Below are 18833 nucleotides of genomic sequence, written 5' to 3'. Positions count from 1 at the left end.
TTTATACAGTGCTTTTCAAGTCACTAAAGATCTCCCAAGGCGCTCTACAATGTGCTTAACACCTACCTATTCACACACACATGACACACTAATAAAACATTAAATAAATACTGTAAGAATCATTCTATAGGAAAAACTTTCGGCAAACGAAGTAAAATTATATTTTTTGCATTGAAACTTGTATCAGTACTGATATACCTGTTTTAAAATTCAATTTTGGTTCTTTAAAAGAAAAAAAAGAAAATAACAAAATAAGTAGAATTATTTAATCTAGCAGGTGTTGGATCACTTTTTCCTATTTTAAGAAATATTTTCCAACAAGATGGCTAAAAGTGATTTGGTTCCTTGAAAAATAAATACATGATATGAACTAAATGACATAAATACCTAAATAAATAATTCATGAGAATTGTTTCATTGAAAATACATGAATAATTAATGCTTACATATATACATAAATATCTAAATAAATAGATATGTACTCACAGAGCGCTATTTTTTATTGCACTTTTATTTTAACAATAAAAAAGCTCATTCTATAAATAAACAGTATGGATCACATTCAGATTCAGATTCAGATTCAGATCTACTTTATTGTCATTCTAGTACACGTGTATACAGAACGAAATGTCGATGGATCTGACTCCCACAGTTTCCCTCAGTGTCCTTCAGTGTACATATTAAATCCAGAAGATTCTGTATAAAAGTAGCTAACTATAAAGGTTGACTGTTCAAATCTCTGCGGTGTCTGTAGTGCGGGTGTGTCAATTGTCCTTTGAATCATAATAAAGAAAGAGCGCAGCATAGAATTTTAGTATCGATTCATCCAAACGCATTTTACAGTCGTGTGAAAATTGTTGGGGATCTCCTGATCATTTTCCAGATTTTCTTTTAAAAATCATTATTGGTTCAGATCAGTAATTTCATTGAAACATTAATCACTGACAAACGCAGTAATATTTGAGAAGTAAAATGACAATTATAGGATTTACAGGAATTGTGCAATGATTACTTCTACCAAAATCTTGAAAATGATGTCCAAACTTTTTGATACAACTGTATCTCAACATAGCATCTATGCTAATAGCACGTTTTCACAAAGGGCATTGCAGTAACTGAAACTGTTTACAAATCTTTTTAAATGATTAATAAATAGCGCAATTTTAAAGATTACACTGTGACTCACTGGATGTCCCCAACAAGAATACAGTATACCCTCGCTATAATGTGGTTTACTTTTCAGGGTTTTGCTACTTCACGGATCTGCAGAGTGCCATGTGTCCTGCATTCTGATTGGCTAAATAGTCTTCCTGCTTATTACTATATGATGGTAGAGTAGTTTTTGTCAAATATAAATGGCATTTACATAGTTGCTTGGATCCCTTTACCACTAGGGTCAAAGGGGCACCATTTCATGTGGTGTGTCTTGGGCAAGAACAGCCTTGTGGAGCCCATCCCTCTCCAGACCAACATACTGTATGTTTCTGCCGGGTCTTGAACAGGTGACCTTTTGCGTTTTAAGTGCTTGTGCTAACCACTACGCTACGGAAACACATTAAAACAGTACTTGTGTCAAATAAAACCAGTGAAATGGCTTGTTCTTCGGTTTTAGTGTATAGTAATTGCAGTAGCGGGCCATTGATTTTACACCTAGGCCTTCAGCTCTGAATCAGTGATGTGACGTTCAGGAGCGAACCAGCTCTATGAGTTCTTTGGGTCCGACACGGACACTGCCACCACAAAACACAGTCCATGTACTGTGCGAGAGGGGGAAGTAGGGATAGAAAAGGTCCTGTGCCACGTGGATGCAAGACATGTAATGCCTGTCTTTTGTAACAAAATCTTAGTTAAATAAGACAGTATAAGCAGAAACAAAGAAGAACAATGACTGGTGGATTGTAAAAAAAAAAAAAAAAAATTGGTGGAAGAGCATCTTGGCCTGGCCCAAAATTCAGATCGTGTTGGGTTGGGCTTGGCCTTAAGATCTTACCTCTAGGGTGAAAGTGGTTTACAAAAACCTTTTGCCACTGGCTTGCTCGGTTCGCAGTTGTCCGACCTTTCCCTATTAAATCAACACAACAGTGAATTTCCTCGAGCAGCTCCGCCTAGTCAAGTTTAATGGCTGTAGGTGCCGCCTATCCAGTCATAGTTTGTGAAACTGGTGATGTATCTCAAGGCCGTCTAGAGAAGGGTTTATCAACCCGTGTTCGGGACCCAAAAGTGTGACGTGGACTGGTTCCGGTGGGTTGCGGGCCTTTGCCTTGGCATAATAATGCTAATAATCTCTGCTTTAAACTGCACACCCTTTCCTTCGATAAATTTGGGACGTGGAATGTCTTTCCTGATTTGGCTCACAGCTTGTAATTAGGGTGGTAAGGTGGGTCCTAAAGTCAGACCAGTTGAGAACCACTGCTCTGCAGGGCTGTCAGACGCTAACTCTGTATCTGATTGGCTAAGTCAACAGCCCGAAGGCTGATGATACAGTACACGGCCTTCAAGAATTTTTTGAAGGCCTCCAGGTAGATATGGCTGAAATGTGGTTGGTCAAAAGCTTAAAGGTACAGTGTGTAATATTTATTACCTCCCAGTGGTACAATACACCTTCATTCAGTATAAAAAAAAACAACAACAACGTTGATTAGAAGACTAGGAAAAACTAAAAAAACTTTCATACCAATGGTAATTTGTATTAAAAAAAATCGGTCAAGACATTTTTATTCCTTTTGCATAGTGGAATCCCTACCTAGATGTCTCTACCATGTTTGTCTGGGATCTTGCTACTACGCTGTGCTCTATGGCATTGGTTTTCTTTCACATACACAAAAGTGTCATCTTGTGGTCAAATATTACACACTGGGAGCTTTAAATATGAAAGTACACATCTCGAAGAAGCACACCCAGGGGAATAATCATGAAGGGAAGCTGAAAGATGATTTGGAATTATTCAATCAGTATTTATGGATGAAATACATCGCATGATTAAGATATTTTAAGCCTGCAGAGAAGGCCTTGAAGGTCCTCAATTGCAAAAATAAACAAATAAAGGTTTGTGCTTAACGAATTTTGCCTGTCACGAATACATTTGGGAATCCAACCCCTGTTTTGCATTTCGAACTTTTGACAGGAAGACCATTCTTTTTTGTCCTATTAACGTGCGCGTGCGTGCGTGCGTTTGAAGCACCCATGGGTGCCGACCGCGATGCAGATGTACCACCTGACTCGCTGCTCGGGCGGGGGGCGCAATGCATGTAGCACAAGTGCATTTGGAATTAGTGTCACCTTCACCTGCCCTAGCATTTCTACAAGTGTACAGCGACCACATTGCAGCGAGCAAAGTAGGTAAACATTAACGCACACGTCAAATGCTTAATATGTCCTATGCAATCTTGCATCCTTTTCTGCACGTCACACGGGCCAAAAGGGGGCAGATTATGAGGGATTTGCATTGAAGGCAGGATTAGTGGTCCCGTCACATAGCTCATCATAACAAAGGCAAAGTTCGCAAACGGCGATCTGGGAACAGGTGAGAAGCGCAACTGTTGGGTATGAAAATGACAGCGTGCATCTTTATTCGTAGGGGACGTTTCAATTTGTGTTATTTATGATCGAGCGGGTTTTGTGTTATAAATGGAATCGAAGGTTCTTGCAGCCGCCAGGACGTGCGCTTTGCAATGCATAACATTTGCGAAAAAAGGCAGTCTCATTTAGATGGAAAGTTAACGGCGCCATGCGATGATCTGTTACTTCACATTTTTGTAACAACATATTGGATCATCAGGCAAATACATACCAAACTTAGCCATCATATTTGTTATATTTATATTATCAGTGTCGGTGCGTTACTTAAACCTCGTCCCGTGTAAGGAATTAGCACCACTTACCAATGTTGGGGTCAATTTTGACCGCCGTCTAACTCAGTTCTGACCACCAAAAAGGAATATCGCTCAATGTAGTTATTAGTAAGGTTCAGTCATGATTATTTGTATAGCCTTTATTCATCAGGAGTCTCGAATGGCTACACAGACTATTGCAAACTACAGACTATTATTACCCCATCCCCTGATCTAAAACCTACACGAGGGGAAGAAAAATTCTCAAAACCTCAGCATGTGGAAAATGAAGAAACATTGAGAAGGGGCCGTACATCAGGTAATTCCTCTTTCAGAATGACCAGGATGCAATGTATGTTACAAAGAAGAAAAAATAAAATTAAAATATAAAATAGAGTATAATACAATTTAAAAATAAACAAAATTAAATAAAAAAGGTGACTAATTATGTAATGGATGTAGCATTAACAAACAATACAGAGATATCGTTAACATGAAATATAGGTCATTCATAAGCTATAAATTATGTGTTTTAAGCCTAGATTTAAACAGTTCCACTGAGGTTGCAGATCGAATCTCATAGGGGCAGAGCATTTCATAGCACCGGGGTTCGGAAGGAGAACGCTCTCGAACCTGCTGATCTCTTCTTGGTAAAACTACATCCTATCAAACATTTTATGCATCCATAACCATGCATTTCAATTGTAATTTGAATTTATGGCCCGCGTGACACATCAAATACTACATTTCAAACCTTAAAAAGGGTCACTGGACACCAGGGGCGATTTTAGGTTCAGAAGTTTGCGGGTGCTGAACATGCAGAGTGCCTCGCTTGTTAAAAACATCAATCCATTATCTGCACCTCTTATCCTCACTAGGGCCGCAGGGGTGCTGGAGCCCATCCCAGCTATCTTCGGGCAGTGGGCAGGGGGCAGGGGGCAGGGGGCAGGGGGCACCCTGAACTGGTTGCCAGCCAGTCGCAGGGCACACAGAGACAGACAACTCACTAGGGACAATTTGGACTGGCCAATTAACCTGAAATGCATGTTTTTGGAATGTGGGAAGAAACTGGAGTGCCCGGAGGACATGCAACCAATTCGTTGACCAATAACAGTGAATTCCCAATGTAATTTTGTGGGCTGTATTGAAATCAGAGCCAAAAATAAACTTGCATAAATGGAACCAGGGATCCATTTTACAGGCGATTTAGCACGTGCGAGTCTGCACAATCATGGATTGACTTCTGGAAAGAGAGATCAAACATTTACAACTCTTTCACTATGCCAAAAATTGGCCCAAGTAAAATACCTGTTTGCAAAGTTTTTAGGGCTGTAAACTGGTGGTCTCCAAATGGCAACTTTTGGAAACTTCTAGACCTACTATTAGAAAAATGTGTAATGTACAATGTTTAGTTTTCAGATTGTGATCAAATTGTCTCACCTTATTTCTGCTAAGATGCCCATGCTACAGTCAATTGCAGGCGTTTGAATGCAAAAACAAAAGAAAATCAGGCGAGAACAAAAACCTTATATTTCCGTGTCTTCCAAATCAAATTACTCACTGATAGCAGCATTTGCAGTGATTATTTCAGTTTGGGACAAAACTTAAAGGTCTTACCTTTCAAAAGAGACCAACAACGTATTCTTCAAATGGTTCAAGAACAGCATTCAATTTACTTTAGGTATGTCTTAGATTGGGATTCTAGGCGAATTTTACAGGAACAGTCAGGACAAAACCAAATATGTACATCCCTACTGACACTCTGATTTCAGTTTATTAAACCTATAGTCGTCGTGTTTCTCTAGAGGAGTTTTTAGCACGTTTGCCAAACACGCGAAGGGTTACCGGTTTAAGAGCATGCGGAAACATATGTTGCCCTAGTGAGGGATGGGCGTCACCAGGTTGTACTTGCCCAAGACACACCACAGGAAATGGTGCCCCTGCAATCCTAGTAGTTAAGGGAACCAGCCACCCTGCAGAGGAAAATCATATCAGCCAATTGTATATGGGATCGTGTTCTTTCGGTCATAACCCACAGTTCATGACAATAGGTGAGGGTAGGAATGTAGATCAACTGGTAGATCGAGAGTTTTGCCTTTCGGCTCAGATCCCTCTTCACCACTACGGAAGAGGGTCCGCATGACAGCAGATGCTGATCCAACCCGTCTGTCGATCTCTCGTTCCATCCTACCCTCAATCGTGAACAAGACCCCAAGATACTTGAACTCCTCCACTTGGGGCAAGATCTCATCCGAACCCGAAGGGTGCATGCCACCCTGAGTACTGACTTTGAGGTGCTGATCCTCATCCCTGCCGCTTTACACTCGGCTGTGAATCGCTCCACTGAGAGCTGAAGATCAAGACCTGAGGAAGCCAACAGCACCATATAATCTGCAAAAAGCAGTGATGCAATGCCGAGGCCCCCAAACCGGGCTCCTTCCCCACCAAAGCTGCCCCTAGAAATTCTGTCCATAAAAGTTATGAGCAGAATCGGTGACAAAGATGTGGCCCGCGGCCTATTACCTGACGGTTACATTTACCGCCAATTTTCCATAATTGACCAATCTTTAAGAGTTGACGTGAACATTTTTAGGCTATTGGTCATTTTGACAGGTTCAAAATTGGGCCATAAACCAGAGCAGCTGCACGTCCTTAAGAATCTAGCATGGCACTTCTAGAGAGACAAAGAAGAACATTGACAGATGTATTATGTGTTGAAAAAAAGCCTGGCTTGACACAAACGTAATGATTTAGATTTTAGGCCTCACCTGGGCCTAAATTTGGGTTGGTCTTAGACTCAGGCTTGGGTTTTAGGTCCTACCTCTGATCTATACCCAATTATTGGTATTTAAAGGTAGAACAAATACTAAATGAAGTAAACCACCAATGGTTTTTCTTTTTGTTCCTCAGCCATGAGTCAGTTTCGGGCATTGGTGAGCTTGCTGAGGGCTCAGAGCGGATACCTACGGTGGCGAGGTGATAGAGCCACCCTGGCTAGGTGCAGACCTCCTCCGAGGAGATGGTGCTCTTCTGAGACAACCCCCTCCAAGAACGTCACAAGTAGTTTCAGTTATATGGAGGACATGTACTTTGCCTGGCTGCAGGATCATAACAACGTCCATGAGGTAACCTGAGCAGCAATTGTGTAAAAAAAAAAGCCCTCATGTTGTTTTTGCCTTTGGTGTGTATGTGTTGCAGTCTTGGGACGCCTTCTTTCAAAACAACCAGAGCTTCGGCATACCTAGTGAGGAAAAAGAGGGACACCCCTCCACGCTCCTCCAGAGCCACACACCGTCCTATTCACCAGATGTGACGCAGAAAGTGGTGGAGGACCATTTAGCTGTGCACACTCTCATCCGAGCCTACCAGGTTATACGCACACTCAAAAATGGGTTTTAAAATCTTGTAGTCATCAGTGACTTGCAGTGAGGTATGTGTCTGGTTATGCACAGTCAGATTTGCAAATAAATAATCTTACATTTTATTTATCATTTGATCGGCAGTGCAAGAAAGCTATGTATAAACTAGCATAGAAAAAATAATTTTATTGACTTGCAAATGAAATCTAGCACTGCTGTTTTTGAAAAAGAAAAAAATAGTTTGTAATCCTCCTTTATGAAAAAAATACTGGATGCTTGACTAATTCTATTGTTTGGGGCTGAGTTGTGTACCAAATAAGAATCATTGGTCTCACTATCACCGTTTGCCATGAGGCAAGAGAATTGAGGGCCTCACTATGCATCTTTAGATGCTCAGCACAGTAATATGTCTCATTCTGTATTTTTTTGAATAAAAGCATGAACAGGTAATTTTCAATCAAAAAGTCCATGTAACGAGAAAAAATGCAACTGGATGGCTGAGCTTGCTGTTAGCATTTCAATACTATTTTATATATATCTATATATCTCTCTCTCTCTCTCTCTCTCTCTCTCGCTCTCTCTCTCTCTCTCTCTCTCTCTCTATATATATATATATATATATATATATATATATATATATATATATATATATATATATATATATATATATATATATATATATATATATAGATAGATAGATAGATAGATAGATAGATAGATAGATAGATAGATATATGTGTGTATAAAATCTGCTTGTAAATGAAGTGGGTATGCAGAAAATGTTCATCAACCCTTTGGATTATGTGTAAACAACCCACTGTTTCAACATAAATTTTGATATCAAAGAGACTTGCTAAACAAAACAGATGTTCACGTTTTCCCTCTGCGGCTAATGAGTCACGTCGCTATCTGTTAGCTCCGTGATGAATCCTTGTCGCTGAGTATGGATATAGAAATAGAAGAGACAGCCACGCAGCATCGACAGCTTCTCCTCGACTCTATGACGACAATATTTGACACGTCAGTGTTGTTTCCAGATCCGAGGTCATCATGTTGCCCAGTTGGATCCTCTTGGCATCTTGGACACAGATCTGGACTCCTTTGTTCCCTATGACCTCATAACCACCATTGATAAATTAAGTGAGCGAATAAATATTTCTTATCAACTTTTTTTGGAACTCTATAAAACACAATGGTTAGGACAATTCAGTGTACCAGTGGTTACCAACATTTTCTGTACCACGGACCGGTTTAATGTCAGACTATATTCTTGCAGCCTGGCCCAATAAGGCCATTAGTGATAATAACAATAACAATGATAACAATAAGCCCCAATTCACTGTATAGTCACTAAACCAGTGGTTCTCAACTGCTCTGACTTGAGGAGCCACCATTCAGATCTAATGACAAGCTTTGACCCAAACAAGAAAACATTTCTAGTTATCAAATTTATCCAATTGTAAGGTTTAAAGCAGATAAAATATCTAGATATAAGATATAATATAGTATATTTACCTTGTTTTAAGAAAACTGAATGACGAGCAAAACTAATACGACTTCAAGTACTTTATTTTTTTGCATATACGCCTACATGGCATATAACCGGAAAAAAAAATTGCTAAAACAGCTTTAAAATAGCCACATACTCAAAGAAATTCAAAATATTAATAAAGCCTAATAAACATAATAATTATTAAATTATGTAATCAATAAATGAAAATGTACTGGTAAAAAGCTAAAAATATGAAGTTTTTAAACTATTTACCATATCTTCCAGCAACGCTTCAGCGGCACACTTGTACACCATTTACATATTTCACAATTTCATTCTTTGACTTGACCGTTGTTTTCATTGTTTTCCACTTTTCCTTATCAATAATGTTCTTGGGACCCATTATCGTCAGCAAAAAAGGCAAAAAAAACGTACTAGACCACAATAAAACGAGATATTGTCCCTCTCAGTGCATTATCCCCATCTACTGTTAAGGAGTGTAGTCGACCCTCCGTTTTTTCTTCTACTTGCCATTATTTTGTCATGGCGAAGTCTCGCGACCTACTAAAGACAGGTCCGCTACCCACTTTTGGGTCCCGTCTCACCAATTGAAACACTGCACTAGGCCGCTAGGGATCCAGATGGTATAGGAAGACTTTAGATTTGATTCCATCATCACACTACTTTTACTCACAGTACCACGTTTTACAACTTTTTTTGGGCTGAACTGTTTCCCATAAATTTCCATTGCAACATTGCAAGAGGTGACACCAAGAGTAAAAATAGTGTGATGATGGGATAAAAGTTGCTGCCTTTTCCTTTGTCATCTACGATCCTTGTGGCCCAGTGGCTATGATTAGGCTCTCTTGCCAACGCAAACTCGACTGGTTACCTGATGCATCCAATGCCGAGCAAATTCTTGGCCTTATGACGATAAGTGGTTTTCAAGAAAAAGACTAAAAATTATTTTGTTTTGAGAACAATAGTTGCAATTAATTGGTCTTATTTTTTTAAAAATCACCAATTAATTAGTATTGATGGCACATATAATGAGTTTGTCAAAACAATCCCTAATTAGAGAATGATAAATCACTATTACTATTTACCGATTTCTCATGCGATGATGGCCTCACCAACATCTGATGAATTTGAAGGAAAATTTTACAAAAAAAATACTCATTTTCAAAACAATATTGTATGCCATGATGGCTTTACAGTATGTCACTACGGACATTTCTGCATACTACAGTCAGTTATGAAGTTTAGAATATTAATAACTCCAATATTGAATTGTTAATAAGAAAATTCAGTCTTGCCATTTTCGCACGATGTTAAAGAAATTAAGCCAGCGATACGTGTCCACCTATCAATCATTGCTCAATTATTTAAATACTATACTGTAATATCTCGGTATATTGCACACTCAAACTTCAAGTTTTTTCATGTGTGTACTTTTTACACAATTAGATCGATCGATCGATCGAGAGAGAGAGAGAGAGAGAGAGCTAGATAGATAGATAGATAGATAGATAGATAGATAGATAGATAGATAGATAGATAGATAGATAGATAGATAGATAGATAGATAGATAGATAGATACTTTATTCATCCCGTAGGGAAATTCACACTTCCAGCAGTCTCCTTTGTTGTTTATTAACAGATCATTAGGATGCCCTCGGGGTGCTTTGTTGTAGTTTAGCCACAGCGGAGTGGATGACGTCACATGCTAGTCCAAAAGTTCGACGTCCCTGCCGCAGATGGAAATCTTTGTGCCCAGAGATACACCACCTCGTGTTAGCGAATCCACCTCCTCTCCGCTTCCCGCAGGCTTTCGTGTCTCTGTCTAACAGCGCTGAAGCCGGGTAGCTCCGGTAGCTCCAGGTAGCTCCGGGTAGCTACACGTTAGCGTCCGGGATGCTAGACGTGAGCCACGTTTCTGTAAAACACAGCAAACTGCACTCCCAGTGTGCTTTGATGTTTTTCACTAGCACAGTTAGTTCTTCGGTCTTACTTGGTAGAGAGTTCACATTTACCATGATTACGGACGGTACCGAAGACTTATAACGCCGCTAGTCGCTTAGCTAGCTCCGGCTCTCCATCCACGATTTCTTCAGGGCAAGGAGTTGATTCCTCGAATAAACACATTTTTGTGGGTTAAAACCCATAACGATAGGATAGAAAGTAATCCGAAGTGTAGTTGTCAAACGCGATGAAAAACACCGAAGATAGAAGCAGACACTTAAAACAATAAATCACAAAATGTGCAAAATAACGCGGAGCTGCTGGAAAGGCTGCCTCTGTATATTTACTGTATAAGCAAAAATTAAGGCAATTCTGTTTTATTTATGTGTGACCCGGTACTGGTCTGAGACCCATTGGTTGCTGACCAGTGCTCTTTAAGACACATTCGATAAGACCGTTATATATCCAGTATGTTGGGAATTGATGTGTAAATTCCCTTTTGATTTTAGTGTCTGTAATCAAATAGAATTAGAAACTCGTAAAGTAAAAAAATGTGTGTGTGTGTGTGCGTGCATTTGCTAGTGTCTGGCTCTTTGTTATCTATAACCAGATAGCCTAAATAGCTAGCTAATGAAGGCTAATGAGTCCTTTACTTGATCAGTACGTGAATCTATTCTTGGCCTTTGTCTCCTTATTGGTAATGTGATTCTCGCCTGTCTCCTTTTATGTGCCAACTGAGCTTTGAGCTTAAGCAGCTCGTTCAGGTGGACTTCTGCATTGACACCGATTGGAACTACTGACAATTCATTATTGTATTTGTTGAAAAGGCATTGTATATTATTTAGCCTAGCCTACTAGAGGTACAACATTTTAATTTAGTAAAAAAATATATATTGATTTGAAGCAAAAATACATGAACCATTATGTAAACATGATCTTTTTATAGTGCTGTAAAAAAGTATATGCCCCCTCTTTGTTTTCTGTTTTTTTTTTGCATATTTATCTCTCACAAATGTTTCAGATCATCAAACCAATTTTAACATCACACAGATGCAACAAAGGGAAATACAAAATGCAGTTTTGAAATGTAGATTCCATTTGCCTTTCTTATGAGGTTTCTACGGTCTGCACGAGTCGGACTTGGACCGGCGTTTCCGCCTGCCTCACACGACCTTCATTGGCGGAGGAGAGACAACGCTTCCTCTCAGGGAGGTCATACGAAGACTTGAGGTTTGCAAGTTTCTCTACAACAGTGGTCTCAAAAGTTGTGACCGCGGGCACAAGGGTGACCCCTAAGGATAGCTAAGGTGCCTGAGCACCATTCTAAAATAGCTCACCATTGCTAGCTCATTGTGATTTTCTAATAAAATTAGTCCCAATTATTAACCTGGTAATAACATAGTAACAACATAATAATTATATGATCATTTGTTATTTTAGAAATGCATCTCAAACTGGGTGCCCTTTGCACTAATTAGTCCCAAATAATAGCTTTCGGCTTGAAAAAGATTGGAGACTCAAGTCAAGTCATTTTTATTTGTAGCCCTCACAAAGAGTCTCAAAGGGCTGCACAGGTTATTACACGGACTATTTTTCAGACTATTATTACATCATCCCCTGATCTGATCTGGAACCAACATGAGGGCAAGGAAAAACTCAAAAAAACTCAACATGAGGAAAATGAAAAAACCTTGAGAAGGGACCGCACATGTGGCATCCCCCTTTCAGGATTACCAGACAGCAAAGGATGTTGCAATCACAAATAATACAGAGATATTGTCCACGAAAAGTATAGGTTATTCATATGCTATAGAGTAGAAGTGTGTTTTAAGCTTAGATTTAAACATTTCCACTGAGGTTGCAGATCGGATCTCAGGGGGGGGAGAGCATTTCACAGCATTCCACAGCACCGGTGCCCGAATGTAGCGAACCAGCGGAACACTTCTTGGCTCTTGGGATCACTAGAAGACCGGCGCTCTCAGAACGAAGGCTTCGGACCGGAACATAGGGGGAAATCAGATCTGAAAGATATGAGGGAGCAAGTCCATGTATGATTTTGTATAATACTAAGAGAACCTTGAAATCACATCTTAGGCTAACAGGGAGCCAATGCAGGTTAGCCAAAATCGGCGTGATGTGATCGGACTTTTTTGTCCTAGTTAAAAGCCTCGCTGCAGTATTTTGTACCAGCTGAAGACTCTTGATTCTGGACTTCGGGAGACCGGAGAGTAATGCATTACAGTAATCGAGGCGGGAGGTAACAAACGCGTGAATTATGATCTCCGCATCCGACTGAGACAGTATAGGACGAATTTTAGCAATGTTGTGAAGATGGAAGAAAGCGGTAATTTTCTTCACATGTGTTTGAAAGGACAGATCGGGGTCAAACATGACACCTAGATTTTTAACTGAGTCACTCCTGCTCTACAATATCACAATAATAATTATTCGGACATTTTTGCTGTCCCGTTTTATGATTTGATGACAAGCCCTAAAAAATTTGCGAAATGCCCTAACTTTGTAAGGGCTGCAACTAAGGACTATTTTAGAATTCGGGAAGTCACTGACTATTTATGATTATTATGATTTTCTCAAATGATGTGGAAACTGATAATAAATTAGAGAAAAATATGTTCAATGAAAAATAGATTTTATATTGAACATTCTGTTTTGATTTTTTTTTTTTTACAAAAATTACATTAAAATGCATAACTCGGTCAATAGAGACACGATTCCTTTAATAAACCTCTTCCCATTTTTTCACGACAGGCGTATAAATGACAAGATAAAATCAAGTTGCCCTGTAAACCACTGGTTCTCAAATAGTGAGTCAACTGCATAGCCTGTAACTAGATAACTTAGATTCTTAACTGACATCGTGTTTTTTAACCATCTGTTGGAAAACGTGTCTGGCGACAATAGTGGACAATTACATTAATTGTCGTATATTTTTAATATAGATTCTTGTCGACTATGGCGATTAATTGTTGTAGCCTTAATTGTAGCTTTATTGTTTTTTTCGTCATCCGGTCAGGCATCCTATTGCGGTCATGTAGGTGTGGAATTCATGTTCATCAACAACGTGGAGCAGTGCCAGTGGATCCGTGAGAAGTTCGAGACACCAGGAATCATGAGTTTCTCCAGCAATGAGAAGAGGACACTTTTGGCCCGCCTGATCCGATCCACGCGGTAAGCAGGCAAAAAATTGTTTAGGCCTGGGGCCTCAAACTTGCCAATTTGAGGCCCCCGCATTAATATGAAAGTTTAAGGAAGTGTTTATTTGACCACTAGATGTCACTGTATTCTGTCGTGCAACTAAAAATTAGTGACAATAACTTTTTTTTGCCCAGCCTTTCGCCACCTTTTTTGGTTTTGGGGCACATGTAGGAATAAGATGGTGGATAATTATGTCATCCGCCTCTAGGTGAGGGAAATGTTCACTAAAGTAAATAAATAGTGAATCAATTAATACTGTAGACATTTCTTGACCCACTAATATCCATTCATTATCTGTACCGCTTGTCCTCAGTATGGTCGCGGGTGTGCTGGAGCCCATCCCAGCTATCTTCGGGCAGTGGGCAGGGGACACCCTGACTTGGTTGCTAGCCAGTCACAGGGCACACAGGGAGATACAAACAACCCCGTTCATTCACACCTAGGGACAATTTGAACCGGCCAATTAACCTGACATGCATGTTTTTGGAATGTGGGAGGAAACCGGAGTGCCTTGAGGAAACCCACGCAAGCACGGGGAGAACATGCAAACTCCACACAAGAGGATTTGATCCCAGGCACTGAATAATTCCCACTGCCCCTTTAAACTGCAGCCCTAGAGGATTGTGTTTTAATCTAGTACAGATTGACTGATTTATTTCTATATTAAATTGTAATGTTTTACTTTTAGATATGATTTTGTATAGGGAATTTAAAAAAATATTCTGAATAGAGTGGAATGTTTTTTCAGAAGTTTTTGTGGAAAACCCTATTTGTCACAACCTCACCCAAACCCTTAGCTCTGGCTGCCCTCAAGTGAATTAAGTTTGAGACCACTGATTTTCTAACCCTGTCAGAATAAATTGAAAATAAATGTCTTTTGAATTCAAGCTGCCTAAAAAGAGATTTTGGCAACCCTCAGAAAACCAGTTCAAGTATAAGAAATACGGGTTCAGAAGGTGTCTCTCTGATCTCAAATGCTGTGAGAATGTATCTGCTAAGAAACTGTCATTCAACTACTTTCACATGGAAAAATGAATTTTATTTAGTCAAGATTTTTTATTACGGTGATTGATATTTTCATAGTTTAGTAGCCACTCAAATCGAGGAGAGAAAACATGAATGGATTTTGAACTTGAAATGAGACCAGGAGAGGACTTTACAAAACTCTCAGATGAGAAATTCCAACCTGTTGCAACTTAAACATTAAATGTATCAGTTTGTATTATAGTTTATTGATTTTTGCTAATTATTATTTCCGTTTTTTTTTTTTAATGATTAATTGCAGGCACTATATAATACACAATGTCCCTTTGACATGACTCAAATTGCCTGCCAATATACTGTAGGCTTATTGTTAGGGGGAATTGACTGCGTGCAGTGTTAATTGTTGTTCTGACCAGTTTGTAATATCACTGGTGTTACAGGTTTGAGGACTTTCTGGCCAGGAAATGGTCTTCCGAGAAACGTTTTGGCCTGGAAGGTTGTGAAGTTCTCATCCCAGCTCTCAAAACAATCATTGACAGCTCCAGTGCTGCCGGCATTGACAGTATCATCATGGGGATGCCGCATAGGTATGGGAATATAAACATAAGAAACTTGACTTCGATATTGGTTTAAGTTCAGCACCAAAAAAATTAAAAATATACCGTAATTTCGGGACAATGAGGCGCACCTAAAAAGCCCTGACGGACAGAAATTTGAATGCACACCTTATAAACCAGCGGACCTAATATACCACAAAATACGGTTGAGAGGATTGTAAATGCATACAATGTTTGTCCACGTGTGTTACATCACAATGCTTTACAGTATACTACTGTACTTGTGCAATAATTGATCAATCAAAAAATATTACCGAAGTTGCAAAATATCGTATACAATAGGAAATAAACCCGAGTCGTTGTGGTGAGAGCAGTAGAAGTGGTGGTGAGAGCGCTGGCACTCAACAACTAGACCACCAGTGATACAGGTGACCTACGAAAAGGCCTTCGTTCTATCTCAGTATCACGCTATTTTCACTCATGGTACCAGATACTAATGTTAGAGAATAGAGAAAACAGAAAGTCGTCCTGAGAGAGATAAATAAATACTAAATCTCATCACCAACAGATACACTTAAGAGTTGTTCACTCGTCGTGCATCTTTATTGATATATTTTAGGACAACTTTCTGTTTTTTCTAGTCTCAAACGTCCATCAATCCATTTTTTCCACCGCTTATCCTCAGTAAGGTCGTGGGGGTTCTGGAGCCATGGGACACCCTCAACTGGTTGCTAGCCAGTCGCATGACACACATAGACAGACAACTCCGTCATTCACACCCAGGGACAATTTGGACCGGCCAATTAACCTGACATGCATGTTTATGGAGTATGGGAGGAAACCGGAGTGCGCGGAGGAAACCCACGCAAGCACGGGAAGAACATACAAACTGCGGTACCTGGACTTGAACCTCTGCACCGTGGGCTTGCGCGCTAACCACGCATCCGCCGTGCCACCCTATTCTCTAACATTCGTTAAAAATAGTGGGATGATAAGATAAATGATCATGGCTTTTCACATGATATATGTATCACTAGTGGTCTAGTGGTCAGGTTTTAGCACTCTCACTGCCACGACCCTTATTCCATTCACGGTGCATATAATGTTTTTCGATTTTGAGCAACAACCATTTTTTACTGATCAATGGTTGCACTAATATATACCCGGCGTGTATATATTGCACATCGAATACATACTGTAGCGCTTACTGGATAATTTAAGCTCATGCGCCTTATAGTCCAGTGCAACTCATATTTGAAAAGTACATGATAAAAGACAATCTTTGAGAGTGCGCCTTATAATCTTAGTCACCTTGTTGTGCAGAAAATATGGTTCTCATTTGTTTCCAGGGGTCGACTTAATGTCTTGGCCAATGTTATCCGCAAGGACCTGAACCAGATCTTTTGTCAGTTCGACCCCAAACTGGAAGCGGCAGACGAAGTGAGCGACATTGACATGAGTAGAAGAACCTCTCAACGGTGCTCGCTTTAACTTACCTGGTATTCCCTGAAGGGGTCTGGGGATGTCAAATATCACCTTGGGATGTACCATGAGAGAATAAACCGGGGCACTGACAAGAACATCACGCTATCGCTTATGGCAAACCCGTCCCACTTGGAGGCGGTGGACCCAGTGGTCCAGGGCAAGGCCAAGGCTGAGCAGTTCTACCGGGGGGACACATTGGGCAAAAAGGTTTGCTTTGTAACAAAAATGATTTTTCAAAGTTTTTTTTAATGTTTGTGTGTTATTTAAACATTTTATTTTCTAGGTGATGTCCATCTTGATGCACGGTGATGCCGCCTTCGCCGGTCAAGGGGTCGTATATGAGACGTTCCACCTTAGTGAACTCCCCTCATATACGACGCATGGTACTATCCACGTAGTGGTCAACAATCAGGTAACAGGATGACGTTGTTCAATTACGTGTTATCTAGGTTGTTGATGGTTGTTGGTAATGTCATGAACCATCCTGATGTGGTGTGGAAGCTTAGTGTAGGAATACAGATTAGCACAGAAAACAGTGGTGTTTTATTGTGGAAGGGTTTAGAACATAGAATGTCAGGTAGCATGGCAATAATTGTGGTCCAGGTGCCAGAGTTCAGTGCGCCAGTAAATCCAAACAGTGAAGGCAACTGTCCAAGAGTTTGTAAGGCAGTACTCATGATCCGGAAGGGCAGACAAGGGTTCATTCAGGACATTGAAATACCAAAATGCTGAGACAAGAGTCTTTGAGACAGGACATGAAAGACAATGAACTAGCAAGGAACCAAAGGAGAAAAAAACACGAATAAAGGGGAGAAACAAGTCAAGACAAGTGCCAACTGCAGTGAGGAGGATAATCAGCACCCGGAAGTGAGTGACCAAATAAAGAATGGTCAGGCAAGAGACAGCGAGATGGGGAGAGGGGGAGATAGCGGGTGAGCGAGAACATACATAGAAGCGGAACCCAGAGTGCAGGATGGTGACAGATACGGTTATTCTGTTTGCCTGAAGGAATGTTGTTCTGTTTTTAATAATGGACACCGGCAAATGATCATAGTATGAAAGGGGAGTTTTTTTATTTGACTCTCAACCTTGATGTTTAACTGACACGCTGATAAGTTTATTCTGTTTTTAATAATAAACACATGCAAAGTAGATTGCTTGTCCAGTAGCTTGACTATTTTTTTCTCACTGTTGTTCGTTCTTTTGACTATCGTGCATTGTTAACAACATTATCACTATCGGCCATTAATGTTGCTGTTCTTTGATTCCACACCCTTTAGGGAAGATTTGTTTTTCGACACACGGGAGATCTAATAAAAAGATAGGACCCTGGAACACATTAGTACTTTAACATTTTGAGTGTGTTTTGTCCTCTCCTGTTTTCATTGCAAGTTCAAAATCCATTAATGTCTTCCCTCCTTATTTTGAGCTTCTCCTAAACTATATAGTTATCAGTTGGGTTTTTGGGTTGCAGATCGGCTTTACGACTGACCCCCGGATGGCCCGCTCCTCTCCTTACCCCACAGATGTGGCCCGAGTAGTGAACGCTCCCATTTTCCACGTCAACTCCGACGACCCAGAGGCAGTCATGTACGTGTGCCGCGTGGCTGCCGAGTGGAGGAGCATCTTCAACAAGGATGTTGTCATTGACCTGGTAGGCCCCACATGTACAGCTGTGGAGTATCTTTCGAAGTTGACTTGAAGTTAAATTGTCTTTATCAGTATTGATTACAAGGCAGCACGGCGGCGCAGTGGTTAGCGCGTGTGCGGCACAGTTCTAAGGTCTTGGGGACCTCCTGTGTGGGTTCGAATCCAGCTACCGGACTTACTGTGCGGAGTTTGTATGTTCTCCCCGTGCTTGCTTGGGTTTCCTCCGGGCACTCCGGTTTCCTCCCACATTCCAAAGACATGCATTTCAGGTGGATTGGCCAGTCCAAATTGTCCCTA

General features: G+C 40.3%; 1 protein-coding gene across 3 annotated transcripts in view; it reads left to right on the top strand.

The window, feature by feature from the left end:
* The first annotated feature begins 3202 nt into the window (after positions 1 to 3202).
* The window catches only part of ogdhl (oxoglutarate dehydrogenase L), a 47148-nt gene continuing 31517 nt past the window's right edge, over positions 3203 to 18833 (top strand). Inside the window, exons 1-11 of one of the 3 annotated variants that reach the window (XM_088350631.1) lie at positions 3203 to 3335; positions 6741 to 6955; positions 7029 to 7199; positions 8227 to 8329; positions 11759 to 11874; positions 13679 to 13833; positions 15285 to 15431; positions 16751 to 16841; positions 16914 to 17093; positions 17170 to 17298; positions 18361 to 18540. In XM_088350631.1, the coding sequence (XP_088206757.1) occupies positions 3206 to 3335; positions 6741 to 6955; positions 7029 to 7199; positions 8227 to 8329; positions 11759 to 11874; positions 13679 to 13833; positions 15285 to 15431; positions 16751 to 16841; positions 16914 to 17093; positions 17170 to 17298; positions 18361 to 18540 (1617 nt within the window). In that variant the 5' untranslated portion in view covers positions 3203 to 3205. The other 2 variants (XM_088350632.1, XM_088350633.1) reach the window with 2 other exon arrangements.

The sequence above is a fragment of the Urocampus carinirostris genome, chromosome 13, assembly GCF_059441175.1.
Source record: "Urocampus carinirostris isolate Australia breed hairy pipefish chromosome 13, RoL_Ucar_1.0, whole genome shotgun sequence".
NCBI classification, from domain to species: Eukaryota; Metazoa; Chordata; class Actinopteri; order Syngnathiformes; family Syngnathidae; genus Urocampus; species Urocampus carinirostris.
The sequence above is the reverse complement of the archived record's forward strand: the minus strand, read 5'-3'. Positions and strand labels throughout refer to the sequence as shown.